The 16,706-nt window shown below is 45.5% G+C and overlaps 2 protein-coding genes across 7 annotated transcripts in view; both read left to right on the top strand.

Annotated features, from left to right (window-relative positions):
* LOC134641803 (diacylglycerol kinase delta-like) overlaps window positions 1-8,732 on the top strand; it is a 30,833-nt gene extending 22,101 nt beyond the window's left edge. For 4 of the 5 annotated variants that reach the window (XM_063494389.1, XM_063494392.1, XM_063494390.1 and 1 more), the window contains 4 exons: window positions 4,822-4,939; window positions 5,043-5,173; window positions 6,660-6,759; window positions 7,579-8,732. In XM_063494389.1, the coding sequence (XP_063350459.1) occupies window positions 4,822-4,939; window positions 5,043-5,173; window positions 6,660-6,749 (339 nt within the window). In that variant the 3' untranslated portion in view covers window positions 6,750-6,759; window positions 7,579-8,732. Of the gene's footprint in view, window positions 1-4,821; window positions 4,940-5,042; window positions 5,174-5,620; window positions 6,635-6,659; window positions 6,760-7,578 lie in introns of those variants that run through there. The other variant, XM_063494388.2, reaches the window with a different exon arrangement.
* Window positions 8,733-12,724: 3,992 nt separating this feature from the next.
* tsen34 (TSEN34 tRNA splicing endonuclease subunit) lies at window positions 12,725-16,080 on the top strand. 2 transcript variants are annotated; one of them, XM_063494423.1, is made up of 5 exons: window positions 12,725-12,882; window positions 13,961-14,248; window positions 14,474-14,594; window positions 14,666-14,950; window positions 15,071-16,080. In XM_063494423.1, exons 2-5 carry the CDS (start codon window positions 13,970-13,972, stop codon window positions 15,256-15,258), a joined length of 873 nt encoding a protein of 290 aa, XP_063350493.1. In that variant the 5' UTR covers window positions 12,725-12,882; window positions 13,961-13,969; the 3' UTR covers window positions 15,259-16,080. The 2 variants fall into 2 exon arrangements, with proteins under 2 accessions (XP_063350493.1, XP_063350494.1); XM_063494424.1 differs by having other exon boundaries at window positions 12,726-12,882; window positions 14,477-14,594.
* The last annotated feature ends 626 nt before the right edge of the window (window positions 16,081-16,706 follow it).

The raw sequence follows: 16,706 nt of genomic DNA, 5'->3' as shown, positions 1-16,706 counted from the left end.
ACAGCGCTCTTCACAGGATAAAAACCACAAAGTGCTTCACAATAATATAAAACAGTACAATCAAACATACAGCACAAATTTAATTAAAAGCCAGTCTAAATAAATGAGGATGATGTTTAAAAGAATAAATACAATCCAGGCATCATAGAGATGGAGGGAGAGCGTTCCACAGCCTGGGGGCCACCGCTCTAAAACCTCTGGTTTTAAAACGTGTTGGTGGGACTACCAACAGCCTTTGATTAGATGATCTCAGGCTGCGAGAGGGAGCGTGGGGTTCTAAGAGATCAGAAATATAGAGAGGAGCGTCATGATTCAAAGCTTTAAGTCAGTACTAAGATTTTAAAATCAATTCTAAAATGTACTGGAAGCCAGTGTAATGAGCGTAACACTGGTGTAATGTGCTCTTTTTCGTGTCTTTGCTAAAAGCTTTGCCGCAGGACTAACTGGAGACAGTCAAGATTCTTTTTGCTCAAACAAAGAAAAAGACTGTTACAGTAATCTAAGCAAGAAGAAATAAAAGTATGAATAATCATTTCTAACTCAGATTTAGGCAAAAATGTTCGCAGTTTGGAGATATTTCTCAGCTGAAAAAGGAAATTCCTAATTAACTGTCGAGAGTGTTGCTCTAGGCAGAATCAAAAACAACACCGAGACACCCGAGGCTCGCCTGGACAGATGATCCAAGAGAACCAAGATGCTGTTTGATTACAGATATTTGGCTGTCAGGTAGGGCTGCCACAAACGATTATTTTGATAGTCGACTAGTCACCGATTATTTTTGCGATTAGTCGACTAATCAGATCATCATCCATTGGACGTAAAACATACAGCTTATTGCAGCAGCATGCGTAGTGGAGACACAAGCTGTGTGCTCTCTAGCCTAGACCGAAGCTCTAATAAGGATACTCCTAAATCAAAATCTGCAGAAATTATTAAATGCTTTCTCCAATCCCACAGCGTTGTTGACATTTGGCGTTTTCATAACCCTTCATCAAGAGCATACTCCTACTACTCTCCTGTCCAGAAAACATTCTCTCCAATAGATTACTTTTTTATTGATAAACGTGCTCTTCCACTGGTTGAAACTTGCCATTATCAATCTGTTGTTATTTCAGACCATGCTCCCCTAGTGATGAGAATGCACATCCCTGGTGCCAATCGCATATACCGCCCCTGGAGGTTTAATCCTCTTTTACTCTCTAACGAAGCATTTGTGAATTTTACCAAATCTGAGATTAGAGACTTTCTTGAACGAAACCAGACCCCTGGGATGTCTTTTTCAGTTATATGGGAGTCACTGAAAGCCTGTCTTCGGGGCCAAATTATCTCATTTTCCGTTTCAAGAAAAAAAGCTGACACTGAGCACTTGAAACAGCTATTAGATGATATTTTGCAGCTAGATATAAACTACAGTCACTCACCATTGGAAAGCATCCTTAGAGAACGTCAGGCCCTCAAAATGAAATTTGATCTTATTTCAACACAGCAAGCGGAGCGACTTATCCTAAAGTCTAGATGTACTTTCTATGAGGAGGGAGAGAAAATTGGCAGAGTCTTAGCACATCAAATACGTCAAAAGTCATCCAAACAGTTCATCTGTGAAATAGCTGATGAACAGGACTTAAAGGATACCGACCACGCAGAAATCAGCTCCTGTTTCCAGGAATTTTACCCTGATTTATATACCGTAGAATCACGCCAAGATGAGTCTGCTATGAACAACTTCTTTAGTCACCTCAGTATAACCACAGTTGACCCTAAACTGGTTACCGAACTCAAACAGGACCTCTCTATCCAGGAGGTCATGATGGCGATTGGAGGAATGCAAAGTGGCAAGTCCCCTGGACCAGATGGTTTCCCATCTGAATTTTTTAAAACGTTTTCTAACGAACTTGCATCGCTTCTGCTGTCAGTCTTTTCAGAGTCCTATTCATCTGGCACTCTCCCTCCAACTATGCGAGAAGCAGTTTTTTCACTCATTCTGAAAAAGAACAAAGACCCTCTCCAGTGTAGCTCATACCGGCCGATTTCACTGCTAAACACTGATGCAAAGATTTTATCACAGCACTTAGAGGTTGTGTTACCAACAATCACCTCCACAGACCAAACCAGCTTTATCAAGGGCAGACACTCTTTCTTCAACATTAGACGCGTCTTAAGTATAATTCATGACCCTCCCTCAACCGATAAACCTGAAGCCCTGCTGTCACTTGATGCTGAGAAGGCCTTCGACCAGGTGGAGTGGGACTACCTTTTCTATAGTTTGAGCAAATTTGGTTTTGGCCCCAGATTCATATTGTGGGTGAAAACTCTCTGCAACTCATCAATGGCAGCTGTGCGTACTAATAATACGACCTCTTCTTATTTTAAACTCCATAGAGGCACTAGGCAGGGCTGCCCTCTATCTCCACTTTTGTTTGTCATTGCTATAGAGCCCTTAGCATCAGCCATACGGCAAGATACCAGTATCACAGGAGTCGTCAGAGGAGGCCAAAAATACAAAGTTTCACTTTATGCAGACGATCTATTGCTTTTTATAACTGACCCCACCCTGAACGCCTCAAAACTACTAAGCACTCTGCAAAGATTCGGTTCAATGCCAGGCTACATAATAAATCCTCAGAAGAGTGAATTCATCCCAATCAGTGCAGCTGCAAGAAATATCCCATCTAATCTAATACCATTCAAAATAAATAAATAATAAAAAGTTTAAATACCTCGGAATCTGGATCTCCAGCTGTTACAAAGATCTTTATAAAGTAAACTACCTGCCAATGTTGGAGAGTCTGAAAAAGAACATCCACTGCTGGAACTTATTATCCCTTTCCCTCTGTGGGAGGATTAATATAATTAAAATGAACCTGTTGCCAAGGCTCCTTTATCTAATCCAAATCCTCCCTATGTATCTGACCAAACATTTCTTCAGCTCTCCAGACAAGTTAATATCATCATTCATTTGGAACAAGAAGAACCCACGTATAAGAAAGAGCATCCTGTAAAGGCCACGCCCACAGGGTGGACTGGCTCTGCCTAGCCTTCTGTTTTATTATTGGTCAGCCAAAATCAGGGTACTGCTCCACTGGATGCGTGACACTGATCATCTGGTGGTTCCAAGCTGGCTGTTCCTGGAGAGCTCATCCTGTGGACAGGTGTCTCTGCGAGCACTGCTGTGCGCCGTGATCCCTTCAGCCAGGCCAGTCTCTCACTATACTTCTAATCCAGTTGTCATAAACTCAAGTCGTATTTGGAATCAGTTTAGGAAAACTGTCAGGCTACATAGTCTTTCTCTCTTTGTTATTAGAAACCATATGTTTGCCCCCTCCTTATCCGGTGGAGGCTTTCAGGTCTGGTGTAAAAATGGTATTCTGTCAATGCAAGAGCTTTACATAAGCAACAAATTTGCCTCTTTTGAGCAGCTGGTAAACAGGGTCTCCATACCCAAATCTACCTTTTTTAGATACTTACAACTACGAAACTTACTGATTGCTTCCCCTCTCGTCCACCGGTCTCGATGCTAGATGATATTTTTAAAGTTGCATTTGATCAGAAACAAATTATTGGTAACATCTATAATAAACTAATCCAACACAGCTCAACCACTCTCAATCATCTAAAATTAAAGTGGGAAAAAGATTTAAATGTTGAAATTTCAGGAGAAGACTGGCTGAAAATTATAAGAAGGATTTATTCATCTTCAATTGAAATTGAATTGAAAGCCTTTATTGTCATTATACATAGTATAACGAGATTAGAAACAGCTCTATAAAAGTGCACACGTGCTTATAGCACATTATAAAAACTATACAATAATTTAACTATATACTTAATATAAATATAAATACACAGTACAGTACTGACAGAGACAGACAGGCAGAGAATTGATGATATTTCAGTGCAGATTACTTTTTGCACAAGTTTGAGTTGAGTATGGTGATGGCTTTGGGGAAGAAGCGATTTGCCAACGTCATACTGTTATTCAGTTTAAAACTGTCCAGATCAGATCTGAATCCTACCTGTGATAAATGTAAGCAGGCTCCAGCCACCCTTCTACATATGTTCTGGACATGTCCAATGCTTCATCAGTTTTGGCAGTTGGTTTTCTCTACTCTGTCAAAAATTTTAGGAGAGCCTTTTGATCCATGTCCCTTTGCTGGTCTATTCGGTACCGTCCCGCAGGGGAGGCATCTGAACAAACATAAGCTGAAAACGCCTTTTGCACTCTGTTAGCTAGGACACGTGTGTTGTTACATTGGAAAGACTCCTCTCCACCTTCATACTCACGATGGATCACAGACATTATGTTGTATCTTAAACTGGAAAAGATGAGACGCTCCCTCAAAGGATCCACGTCCAGCTTCTACACTACCTGGCAACCATTTCTGACATGTATTGACAAATGGAAAGATGGACAATAGCTGCCTCTGTACAATTGTGTGCATGTATACATCTGTAAATGTCAATGTGTTTTTGTCACCCTGCCTAACTTGACCCCCCCCCCTTTTTCCCCTCTCTTTTCTTTAATTCGGGCAGATGGGAGGGTGGGGTTGAGGTTTATTTTAGCAGTATGCTCTACTGCTTGTATGTTTAATTTGTTGTTTGTACAAAAACCTCTTTCAGTAAAAAGACTTTGATTTTTTTTTTTTTTAAAGTACGATTCAGTGCAGAGAGGTCTATTAACACATCGTGAGTGATGAAGAAACACCCAGTGCATCACCTAACCAAACCGCCTCGAGGTGTTTAGCACGTGGTAATATGAAAAGCACCAACCCAGGAAGCCTGAAAACATTTAATGGCAAACATTTCTGCCTGTCTGTCTCTCAGGGTCCACTGACAGATTTTTCAAAGCGCAGTCGGGGCGCCAAGTTCCGCCTCGTCCCAAAGTTCAAGAAGGAGAAGAACAACAAGAACAAAGAAACATGCGCCACGTTCTCTCTGCCAGGTAACATCTGTCTCTCTCACCGAGGATGCTATAGTCATGGCATTTTATGAAATCACTGTTGGTGTTTTCTGTCTGTCTGAACCACTTCCTGTTGATGTCTCAGTTCACCAGTGGGGGACAGAAGAGGTGGGGGCATGGCTGGACTTTCTGTGTCTCACTGAGTATAAAGACATCTTTATTGGACACGACGTCCGCGGAGCTGAGCTCATCCATCTGGAGAGGAGGGACCTAAAGGTACGCCACTGGGTCACCGCTAACTGCCGATAGGTGTAGGTTGATATAGCATGGATGGATGTAGGGGTGGGCGGTATAAACGGTATACGGTAGAAACTATATAAATTTGGCCAACGGTAGAGATTTTGACTATACCGCTCTACCGCGATAGCGCATGTTGATGGTGTCATCAAGCTGCGCCTGTTTTGGTCGAAAGCATTGCAGCAGCTGCAAACAACATCATCTGCAAATTATGCCGGGCGACAGTAATAGCAAAGAGACGAAGCACTTTTGGAAGATGGGGAAAACCAAAAACTGCGCTTCCTCCAATTCCGTACCATTGATTCATTAATGCTGAATTCTCTCGCAGCTCTATTCCCATGTTGTTGCAGTATATTAATGACTAACCTTGTATTGTGGATGGATTATCTCAGTTGTTCTCCTGACTGAAGTTTGGTCCGTTTACAGCATCCTGCCATGCGATTGCATTTGTCTCTAACCATCAGGAACCTTCACGTTAACTTTTATCAAGTGGAAAAAGGTTAGCGGCCATCCTTTAGCTTCACTGTGTTTATGTTATGCTAACGTAGCTGTGTTGCTAGCGATCACGTAGCACATCATTATATACCAGCTAGCCCAACTTCAGTAACCTTACAAACGTCACTGCTGTTTAGTTTTCTGTCTTCATTTATGTTGGAAGTGACAGCAGAGCTGTACGTTTGAATTTTTCAGAAATCTCTCAGTCAGAACATGCTATATCATTTTTAGGTGGAAGCTAGCGAGCTAACTTCCTGCTAACTTCCTGCTAACTTCTAACTCCGTTAAATTTAATAAATTCTGTTTTCATGGATGCCTGGATGTTAAACTTAATTGTTACACCTGGTAAAGCAGCAACACTGATCATTTTATTAAAGATGAAAGAATTTAGACAGTTTTTAACTCTCAGTGATGCCGCAGTGTTCGTTTGACGCTGGGACCTGAAGTAGACGGAGTTTAGGACCCAGATTACTCCGCGAGGCTCCTGACTACGGCAGCCGTAATGCTCCGACAATCCATCAATCGGTGCGGCTTCGTAGCTTACCAAAGTCGTACTAAAACATTTTTGACAGATTTCTGAGCGCCGTGTACCACATAAAATTGGTTCGAGGTCAGTAAGCACAACCAGAATTCAGACAAGGCGCACTGTCGATTTTTCTGAAAATTAAAGGAATTTAAGTGCGCCTTATAGTGTGTAAAATATGTTATACAGAAGAAAAGAATATATCGCGATATATATTGTTACCGTACATGCAAATTATACCGTGATATGGATTTTAGGCCATATCGCCCAGCCCTAGATGGATGGATAATGGAGATGTGATGGATGCATGGTGGATGGATGGTGGTGATGCAATGGATGGTGCTGGGGTGGATGGGTGGATGGTGGAGATGTGATGAATGGAGGTGAAGGTTGGCTGACAGAGGGAAGTGCCTGCCCAGCCTCGCTGACCTCCTCTGGTGTGTGCAGGACCTCGGCGTGACGAAGGTGGGCCACATGAAGAGGATCCTGCAGGGCATCAGAGAGCTGAACAGGAACAGCAGTGCCAGCGAGGCCTAACTGCTGCCAGGTGACTGCTGCTTTATGTGAACAACCTGACGTTCTGGCTAATGTTAGCTTGGCGCTAACAGACTCAGTGTTGTCTTTGTCACATGGTAAACGCGTCTGATTCGTCCCAAGTCTGCGGACTGACCGATCTAACTTTATCAGCTAATGTTAGGAACCAACCCAGACAGCAGCGTCTATCATTGACGTCGCCATTACAGAAAACGTTGTCAGTAAATCACGCTGGGTGCGTTGTGTAGGTGGTGCTAGCTCTAATGTAGGGTAGGTGTGAGTCTTTGTCATAGGGAAGAGGTCGTTTCTCCGTCGTAGTGCTGCTCTGCCTACGTTCCACCTCTCTGTGCATGACCCCCACAGTGGACAATTAAGTAGTGGCTTTCAACCGGGTGGGTGTAGCTTACCTGCTTGGAGATCATGAGTGGTGTAGCTGGATGGTGCAGTGAAGAACCAGGACACAGTGATAAGTACTGAAACCCGTCATACATGGAACTGTGAATGCAGGGATCATTTTTTCAACACTGAACACATGTTTGTAGCAGCCTACACGCTGAATTTTATTATGTAACTGTAGGTATAGGTGTAGATAGGCCACCACCCACGGGGCGAATGTTTGAGGTCAACACATCGCTGTGCCGTCTGGGAAACATCAGCACGTTTCTGCAGCGCAGCTAACTCACAGCTACTTGCTAATGCTATCTCAGGAACCTGACATTAGCACAAGCTGCAAAGCTAACATTAGCTTGATGAACACTGTGGTCTTCACTGACTCTGAGCTCTGTTTGAAGGTTTCACTGACTGTTTTTTTTTTCTTCTTTTTGTTGCCCAGCAACAGCTGCCTGCTCTCCTGTTTACCTGTGCTGCTATTCACCACTTCACCTACCTGACCTCTGACCCTGGACCAGCGCTGAAGCCTACAGACGCAGGTCCAGGGCTCGCTGTGATTGGACTTGGATCGGTCTGTGCTGGTTCTCAGTAACCTGACTGAACCCAGACACCCAGGATTTCAGGAGAAACAACCAATCACATGACCCCACAGTGCCTTGTCACCCCACCCACCAGCCAATCAGCAGGAGGTCAAGGAGGGCGGGGTTTATCATTCAGGACGTTTGCATTCCTGCAGGCTGTTGAAATGTTCAGTAAACACAGAGAGCGCGTTCAGCATCTCGTGACCGTCTGCGTCACCTGATTTCACTGCCGGAGGAGGAGCCAGAACGTCACTGTTGGTTTGAGTGTGCATCAGAACGAGAAGACTCTCACCTGACCAATCATAAGCTGTGTCAGTCGCTGCCCGAGGTGTATCCCCACTTTGAAACTCGTCAGAGACCCAGATCCAGTCTGCAGGACTGAGGTGCCCACCTGTGAGTCGGCAGCAGACCAATCACAGCGTCCTCTGGTCTCTTGACACGTTTAACCCTTTAATGACTTTACTTTAGGCTGCTGAGCAGGAACTCTGTGACTTCATCAGCAAAGTGTGGACACCTGAGGGGGGAGGGGCTGTGTTACCCAGGTAACAGCAGCTGTAGCAGGTCAGATATTTATGTCTTGTATGAAGTGATCTGTTGAGTCCAGGAAGTATCTTTAAGAAGCGTCGTGATGAGGAGATGCTGGAGGAGGGGTCATGTGCCCTTCAGGCCTGCGTTTGTGTGGATTCTTCTTCTGAGGTTTTAGAGAAGCCTTAAGCTCCGCCTTTCTGGGGGCGCAGCATCATGTTTCATATCGTTCTTATCTGTCCAGCATGCTTATTTTAACACAAACTTATCAGACATGTCAGGACCTCCTCCTGCCTGCGGACACTCACCTCAGCCTTGTGACATCACAGGAGTCTGGTGTTTACCTGAATCCAAACGAGCCTTAAACGTACCGTCGGCCCTGCCGTTTCAGCTGGACACTGCCCCACCGCTGCCATCTGATGATGTCAGCTGCTGTAAATGTTTTGTTAAAAAGCGCAGACGTGTCGGGTTAATAAAGCATCTCCCTGTCTGTCTGTAGTCCTGCTGTCTGTCTGTCACAAACACAGCTCCAGGTTCAAAGTTACAAACTGAGCGGAGTTATGTTTCTGTCAAAGGTGATGCGAGACAAGACGTCTTCACAAGGCCTGAGGACAGGACGTGTGTGCGTGAGGACAGGACGTATGTGCGTGTGGTTCATCCACAGCAGACAGCTCAGGCACCGTGTTCTCTGTCATACGTGTGCTGTTCCTGCCTGTATTTATACGAGCCGGCCATCATCACCAGTTCTTTGATAGAATGTAATAAAAATCACTCAGACGTGTGGAGACACGGTGTGTGTGTTGGATGTAGATGCTGATGTTCCGTCTGTGGTCGGGATTAGAAGCTGCACCGCTTCCGTCCGTCCAACAGTTACCAGTTGGGGACTCACAGTAACGTTCGCTCCCAGCGGCACAGCGAAGCCGATCGTCAGGTTTGTGACACAGAAGGAAAGAAAAGCAAAGACGTTGTGTCTCATTTATCGAGAGCATCCGCCACAGGACCGCACACGTCTTTGAAACACTACAAACATCCCAGTTTATGGAAGTAGCATCTGATCCACGAGGTTAGCATCATGTTTGAGCAGAAGTTCAGTCAAAGTAAAGCCGAGAGCCGCTCCTCAGATCATGGTCTCTTCCTCTAGGTGGCGCTGGAACATGCTCAATACCACTAAGTGATTAAAGTGGGCCGGGCGACCTCGGTCCAGCTCCCTGATCCTCTGTCCAGTTTGCTGATGGTTTTACACACACGAGCGCCACCATGAGGGCAGCTTATCATTTATACAGGCAGGTCCACAGGTATTTGGACGCAGACGGTTTTCTAAAGTTGGCCCTGAAACTGAATTTTCCAGGAAACAGATGCAGGTGACGTGCAGACGTTCAGCTTTGACTCAGTGAGTTAAACACAGACTGCAGAAAACTGTGAGGAGCTACAGACTTTATAACTCAACGCCGTCATTTCAGGGCTCTAGGGTATGGAAGCCCGTTTCCGCCACTAAAGAAAAAAAAAAGGATCCATAACTCGAAATTTCGACTTATTAACTCAAAATTTTGAGAAAATAAGTCAAAATTTCGAGTTAGCGCTGCCAATCTAATCTACGCGAATGACGTCATTTCCTTGCTACCCGGAAGCTGAAGCCCTCAGGTACAAACAGATTGCTGAGTATTTTCAGTGTGGCTTCAAAAATGATGAAATCCTTGTGTTATTAGCTGAATCACATGGCGTTACTATCAGCAAACGTACTCGCGAACGCGCCAATGTGTTGTGATCCGGTTTTGAGTGCGCCATATGCTTCCGGGTAACAAGAAACTGACCTCATTCACGTAGATTACTGATTGGCAGAGCCAACTCGAAATATGGAGAAACATAAGTCGAAATTTCGAGTTACGGATACTTGGGGGTTTTTTTAGTGGCGGAAACGGGCTTCCATACTAAGGTAACTAAAGATAAGTGAAAATAAAACGTTCATTTTTAACACTTGGTTGCAAACCCTCTGCTGACACTGATAGCTCATGGACGTTACCACGTGCTGCTTTGCTCTTTAATGCGCTGCCACCTTTGCTGCAGCGTCTCTCAGCTGCTGTTTGTTTGTGGACATTTCTGTCTTCGACCAAACGCTCGGTGGCTTCAGATCAGCTGACTGAACAATGTTCCCGTCTCTGCTGTGATAAACTCCGGGGTTGCTTTGGCAGACGGTCGGTCTGTCCTGCACCGACAAAAACCATCTGCTTCATTAACATGAAATAAAGTTGTGTTTAGTCAACATTAATCTTTGTTGTATAACTGCACAACTTTCATACCAACATGATTTGTGTGTTTGTCATTCATGTGAACTCTTTGCAGTCACCTCATGTTAAAATAACACCAACTGTTTGGTTACATTTACACCTGTTTATGTTGACTTTATGTTAAACTGATATGATTTTATCAGAAGAATTATTTATTCTGTCAAGCTGCTGTTTAACATGTTTGCAGTAAATGGATTTACTACATCCTCTAAAAAACAGTAAGACAATAAACACAAACACTTCTTTAACCAGTTACTTGTGTCCAGCTGGATTTGAACTTAGTGTCTTATAAACTGAAAAACAGCAGCAGGTGTCCCAGAGTTTACCAAAGGACAGCCTGTCCTCTGGTTGATCACTGTCGTGCCCTCAGTGGATCCTTGGGTGTGAAACGAGTGTTTCTGCATCAAACCTGAGGAACATCAGGCTGTGTCAGAGTCTGGGTGGCAGTAGTGACACGTCCACAGGACTCCATCCACTGAAGAGGAGTTCAGCAGTTTCCAAGCATCGGATCCAAAAGCCGAAGCTTGAGGTCGGTGTTAACGACGCAGCGTCTGTGTGGAGTCCATCTCTGACGACTGATGTCTTCAAGGATCAGACATCAGGTGTGTTTATCAGATCGAAACATGTGTTACATACTGCCATCATCATCACAGAGCATTTTTATAACCACCAAAAACTGATTTAACCCTCTGGAGTCCACGGACGCACCAGCACGTCCAAACGACCTATGACCCATCATGACCTATGGTGACCCATCATGACCGTTTGCTGTTCTCTGTTCGTGGTCTGTGTTCATTTTTACTTCTTTCGCTGTTCAACTAAAAACACTTTCAGAGGAAAGAGCAGGGGACTCACGTGACCTGGTGTTCTGAGAAACCATCCTACTCTGACAAATCGTCCTACCCGTATTATGATTTGACGGTGACTTGTGACTAAACCTAACCATAACCATAACCTTAAGAAGTATCCCGGATGGGTGAGAGAAAAATAAGTTAATTCGGCGTTGGTGTTGTGCGCATGCGCGGCGTCTGCGCAGAAACAATCCCCGTTTCTCAATATGCGTACTTGTGCGTACTTGCGTTCTCGTGTACTCGTGATACGTCATCAGTCGGAGACCAAGTACTGTTCCAATTCGAAGTACGCATCAAGCCGAGAACGCGAAAAAGTCCCGGATGTGTTCTCGCTCCGCCCGTTTTATCGAGCATGCATCGGTGTGGACTTGGTACAGCTAAATATCCCAGAATGCATTTCGTCCAAAACTCAACAGCGGACTCCCGGCACATCGTTTTCAACCCCCCCCCGCTCGCGATCTTCTCACTACTCAGGTTAAAGAAACCCCAGCAGCTGTCTATAGTATTGAGTGTCCACTAGAATAGAAATAAAAGCGTTCTAACATCTCACCTGCTTGTTTTTATTAAGGTATGTACACGTATGTACATGTACACTATTTTTATTAATAGAGGTTTCACTACTGAGGTTAAAAATGATATATAAGTCACTTAGATCACTTCTAAATGTTAATGTTTGGTTTGTTTCAGTGTTTTATTTGTTCCTGAGTAAACCGGTTTGGCTGTGATTAAAGTTAAGCTTCATAACATGTTACTCAGTAAAAACTCCGGACCTGTGACATCATCACGTACGCTGGTGTTCCGATTGTACAAATCGCGAGTCCGTGCTCGCGTTCTCGGCGAGTCCGTACTCCCGTGCGTTCTCGGCCAGTACGTACTCGCCGAGAACGCGAGTACGTACTCGCGTACTTGAGAATTGAGAAACGGCCATTGGGTAGGATGTTTTTTGAGGTAGGATGGATTCCCATAACACCATGTTGGGAAAATAGAATCTTTGTAGAGATTGCCATAATTGTTGTACATTATATTTTGTGCAAATACAAAAAAAAAAATAAAAAATCAACATCCCGTTAGGCATTTCAAAATAAACTTCTAGAAATTTTTTCATTAAACTACATTTCAAAAGCTACATTTCACAGAAGTATGACAACTACATTTTCCCATTTTCTTTGACCTAATTCATTAATTTCTAAACACAAACTTGTCTGCTTGCATCTTTTTGATCTCACTTATTACATATATTTCTCAAGTTTCATTAATAAAGTGCTGTGGATGATTTAAAAAAAAGAAAAAAAAAGGATTCCCAGAACACCGGCAGTTGCGCTGCTTCTTCCGGTCTATGCGCTCGTGTTTCCGGTCTGCCCTCCTGCCGTCTGCGGAGGACAACGACAGCCGCAGCAGTTTACGGCAGGTCGGGACCAGACGCGTGCGGCAGGCGCTCCCTCGAGAGCTCGGGGATCAGATCGGCTGACGGACCGGAGAGTCGGAGTGAGCCTCGGATCGGACCGTAAGTGCGCATGCTCAGTCGGTTGGTTCCTCAGCTGTTTGTCGGCTCGGAGACCGTCACTACAATCTGGGCCCATCAGGGGTTTGAGTCCAGTCCTCCAGGGCCTGAAACCTTTACAGGTGTCCCTGCTGCAGCACACCTGAGTAACATCAGCAGGTCATTAGCAACACCTGACTGCACGCTCAGCCCCAAATCCCGATGATCGTCATGTTACGCAGGTGTGCTGCAGCAGGGAGGTTTCCTCGAGGAGTTTGTGACTTAACTGATGTTGACACAATCAGCAGACGATACAAGTTTCCAGCCAAATTTCATTTAGCTATTAAAACACTTCACGTCTCCTACAGAGCAGCAGGTCTCTGTCTTCACATCAATAAATGTGAGATTTGATTGTTCGGTATCGTTCTCACTAAAGACCAACAAAGACGAGGCTCACGAAACTTCAGTTTCAGTCGGTGCTCATTGAGCTCTGTCTCTGAGAGGCTTCAGTACTCATGCAGCGGCATCTCCAGGTGAGCTGCAGAGCTGGGAATGGATCCTTGACTCTTCAGCTCATAAGAATCAAAGAAATCTTCTGCAGTGAAAAAGCAAAGGCTGAAGATTTTTATAAAGAAATCTTCAATGATGAACTCTTCTGAGAACGCTGCTCTGTCTTCCTTCCTCCTCTCTAAACAACACATTTATTATTACTCAGCTTCCTACAAGCATGTGTGATGTCACTCCTCTTCATATCCTGTCTAAAACTGGAGCTTTTATTTCTTTGTCTGTAATTCTGATGTTGTTGAACCTGTGATGAAGAGGTCAGAGCTCTGTTCCAGGAGGATCCTGTTTCTAAGCACATGCAGTCTCCTGTTGGAATCGCCTTTTATCCGGACCACATCAGGACAACAAGCTGTGAAACGTTGTGTACTGTATGTGTTTCATGTCATCTGTGTGCGACTGAGGCAGCTGCTGCGCTTGGACTTTGTTCTTTTGTGGAATAAAGTTTTGCTAACAGCGCGCCATCATTTGATCCTCCTGCAGAGACTGTGTGTGACTCTCACACCTGCACGTCAGCTGACTGAGTCCTCTGTCTCCACAGGTCGTCCTGATGGAGGCGCTGTCCTGCGGGGAGCGGCGTCTGGGCTCTGAGGAAGAGGACGCCGCCCCAGCTGTGGGAGTGAGTCTGTGTGACTCCGCCCCGTTGGTGTGGCGGATGCGGGACCTGAGGGCCATTAGAGCTCGAGGCCTGGTGGGGGCACTCCTGGGGTCGCTGCCCCGAACGCCCCGACAAAACGGGCGCCTGGGTCGACCGCTGCTGCTGCTGCCGGAGGAGGAGGGGCTGCTGAGGGAGCGCTGTGCCGCTGCGGCCCTGCCGGACCGCTGCCAGGTCAGAGCAGGTCGTTACAGGTGCAGGCGCTCATCGTGGCGTCTCATTAAGCTGGCCGCCATGTTGGCTGTTTCGAGGTCACGGTCACCCTCTACATACAGTTAGCGTGTCAGGCTGCAGACATGCTTATTTTAACACGGGACTCTGTGGCACGGACTCACTGCTGGTTGTCATAGGAACTGCAGGGCCGAGCTTCCTGTGTGTTTGATGTGTTGTTGTTCTCAGCAGGATGGTGGGGGGGCGGAGCTCCGTCAGCAGTACGAGGAGGAGGAGAAGAGGAGCTTTGAGGAGCAGAGCGTCCTCGCGCTGGAGGACAGGAAGTTGGCGCTGCTCCGAGCTATGACAGGTGAGTGTTGGCGTGATAAAGTTTCTGCATTCTGTACCTGGCGGCTGCTCTCACGGTGCCCGTCCTCTCAGGTGCAGAGTCCGGTGCTGCGAGTGCAGATGAAGCCCTGCGGCGCCGCCTGCAGGCTCTGGACCAGAACTTCACCTTCCCGCAGTCAGCAATGGCAGTCCAGCTGAGCACGGCGAGGGCGGGGCTAAGTTACTGTCCTGAAGCCCGAGCCTTCCTGCAGACCTACGGGCCAACTGGGGCTGAGCCCCGCTGTGACGCCAGGTACCAGGTGTTCAGAGACCTACGGGGGCGGGGCTTCTACCTGACCTCAGCAGGAAAGTTTGGAGGAGACTTCCTGGTGTATCCAGGTGAGTGAGGAGCTCAACACTTGACCAGAAGTCTTCATGATCAGTGAGAGAATGACATCACTGCTGACGTCAGTGATGTCAGGCTGCTGCTGCTGACTCTGTGTGGTCATGTCTCGTCAGGTGACCCTCTGCGGTTCCACGCTCACTTTATCGCCGTCTGTGTGTCTCTGGATGAGTCCGTGTGTCTGCTGGATGTCCTCGCCGTGGCTCGTCTGGGATCCAACGTGAAGAAGACGGTCCTTTTGTGTTCGCCGGGGCCAGGCGCCACGGTCTGCTACACGTCGCTTCAGTGGAGCGGGATGATTTAAACCCGGGGGACAGGACAGACGGCGCCCGCCGGCCCATGTTAAGGCAGGTCCGCGTCCTGCGCCTAAAACCTGTTTCTGTAAGTCTGAGGCTGAAGAACAACTGCAGGAGGTCATGTGACTGACAGGGCGGAGCAGGGCCGCGGCCTCTAAAGGACCAGTAAAGCATGATCGTCTGCTCTTTGTTTCTCCGTGGCGAGCGTCACAAACACAGCTCTCTGCAGCTCTCACACTCGTCCACGCGGTTTCTCTGATGAAGCCTGCCGTGGAGCCGAGTCCAGCTCTGATCTAAAGCAGCGTGCTGGAGGTGAAAATGCCCCGATAAACCCCACCCACTTCTTTATTTCTTTTTATTAGTGACAGCGCGAGGAAACAAAGGACGGCTCTCCTTTTTTCAAAGAGTGTATTTTCTCAGTGAGTCATTGTGTTAAAATAAAAGTGATGTGGGTATTGATCTGTGATTGGGAGTGTGATTTCTGCCCCTGTCAGAAGAAAATTATGTTTTGATCAGTTACATGAAATGTATTTTTTATGTTTATCAGTGAAGCACATGTCTACGTGACTTTTCACCTAATAACTTTTGACATGAACTCTTCTGTGATAAACAACTTACAGCTTCCTCTTATTATTCTAGAACATACAGATTTAGAAAAGGTGAACCTCAGCTCTGAGTTCTGAGAATAATGTTGTCATCTTTGTATACACACACACACATACACACAGAACAATCTTGTATAAATAAAGAACGCAGACGGTGACAAAGCGCGAGTCCATGAGTGTCTCCTGTGTGAGCGCTTCTGTGACCGTCCTCGCGAGTAAAAGAAACTGCAGTGTGTTTGTGCTTTCTACCTCAGGAGTCTTGGCTAAAGAATGAACGGCAGGGTGATTTAAAGAAATCCCCTGTCATTTAAATTGGTCCTTCGAGCCGGATAAATCAGTGCTTGTAGATGGAGAAATCCTAAGAAAACAGGCCTGGAAAGAAGAAGCAGTTAGACGAGAATGGAGAATAAACAAGCAAAATTAACACCTGATGAGAAATGTTTAGAAAAACAACAAACCAGATCAGGCCTAATCCAAGAGAAAGACAGAGGAATGCTTAGTGGAACAGCAAGAGGTAGAGGTAGGCCTATACACACACCAAAAAATAGCTTTAAAACTGCATACTGGAGATGTGGAAAAGAGGGACATTTTGTACGTGACTGTAAGAAACAAAGAAGCAGTTCAGACTAGGAAGTACTTAATAATCCCTGGTTAAATTAAAGATTGGAGATCAAAGTAGAAGTTTAAAAAGGGTTGGATACAGACCCAACTGAATATATATATATATATATATATATATATATATATATATATATATATAAATACTCTTAGGAATAAAGTGGAATAAACAAAAGTTTAAATCAAATTAGAGCTTATCTCTACTATATTCAAACTAATAATAGGGAGCATAG

This window comes from Pelmatolapia mariae, linkage group LG14, assembly GCF_036321145.2.
Source record: "Pelmatolapia mariae isolate MD_Pm_ZW linkage group LG14, Pm_UMD_F_2, whole genome shotgun sequence".
NCBI lineage: Eukaryota > Metazoa > Chordata > Actinopteri > Cichliformes > Cichlidae > Pelmatolapia > Pelmatolapia mariae.
The sequence above is the reverse complement of the archived record's forward strand: the minus strand, read 5'-3'. Positions and strand labels throughout refer to the sequence as shown.

Excerpts from the sequence above, each read along its gene's own strand:
- tsen34 (XM_063494423.1), top strand. The coding sequence starts at position 13,970 with ATGGAGGCGCTGTCCTGCGGGGAGCGGCGTCTGGGCTCTGAGGAAGAG. Across the intron at positions 14,249-14,473 it reads CCCTGCCGGACCGCTGCCAG|CAGGATGGTGGGGGGGCGGA; the intron begins GTCAGAGCAGGT and ends TGTTGTTCTCAG. Across the intron at positions 14,951-15,070 it reads AGACTTCCTGGTGTATCCAG|GTGACCCTCTGCGGTTCCAC; the intron begins GTGAGTGAGGAG and ends ATGTCTCGTCAG.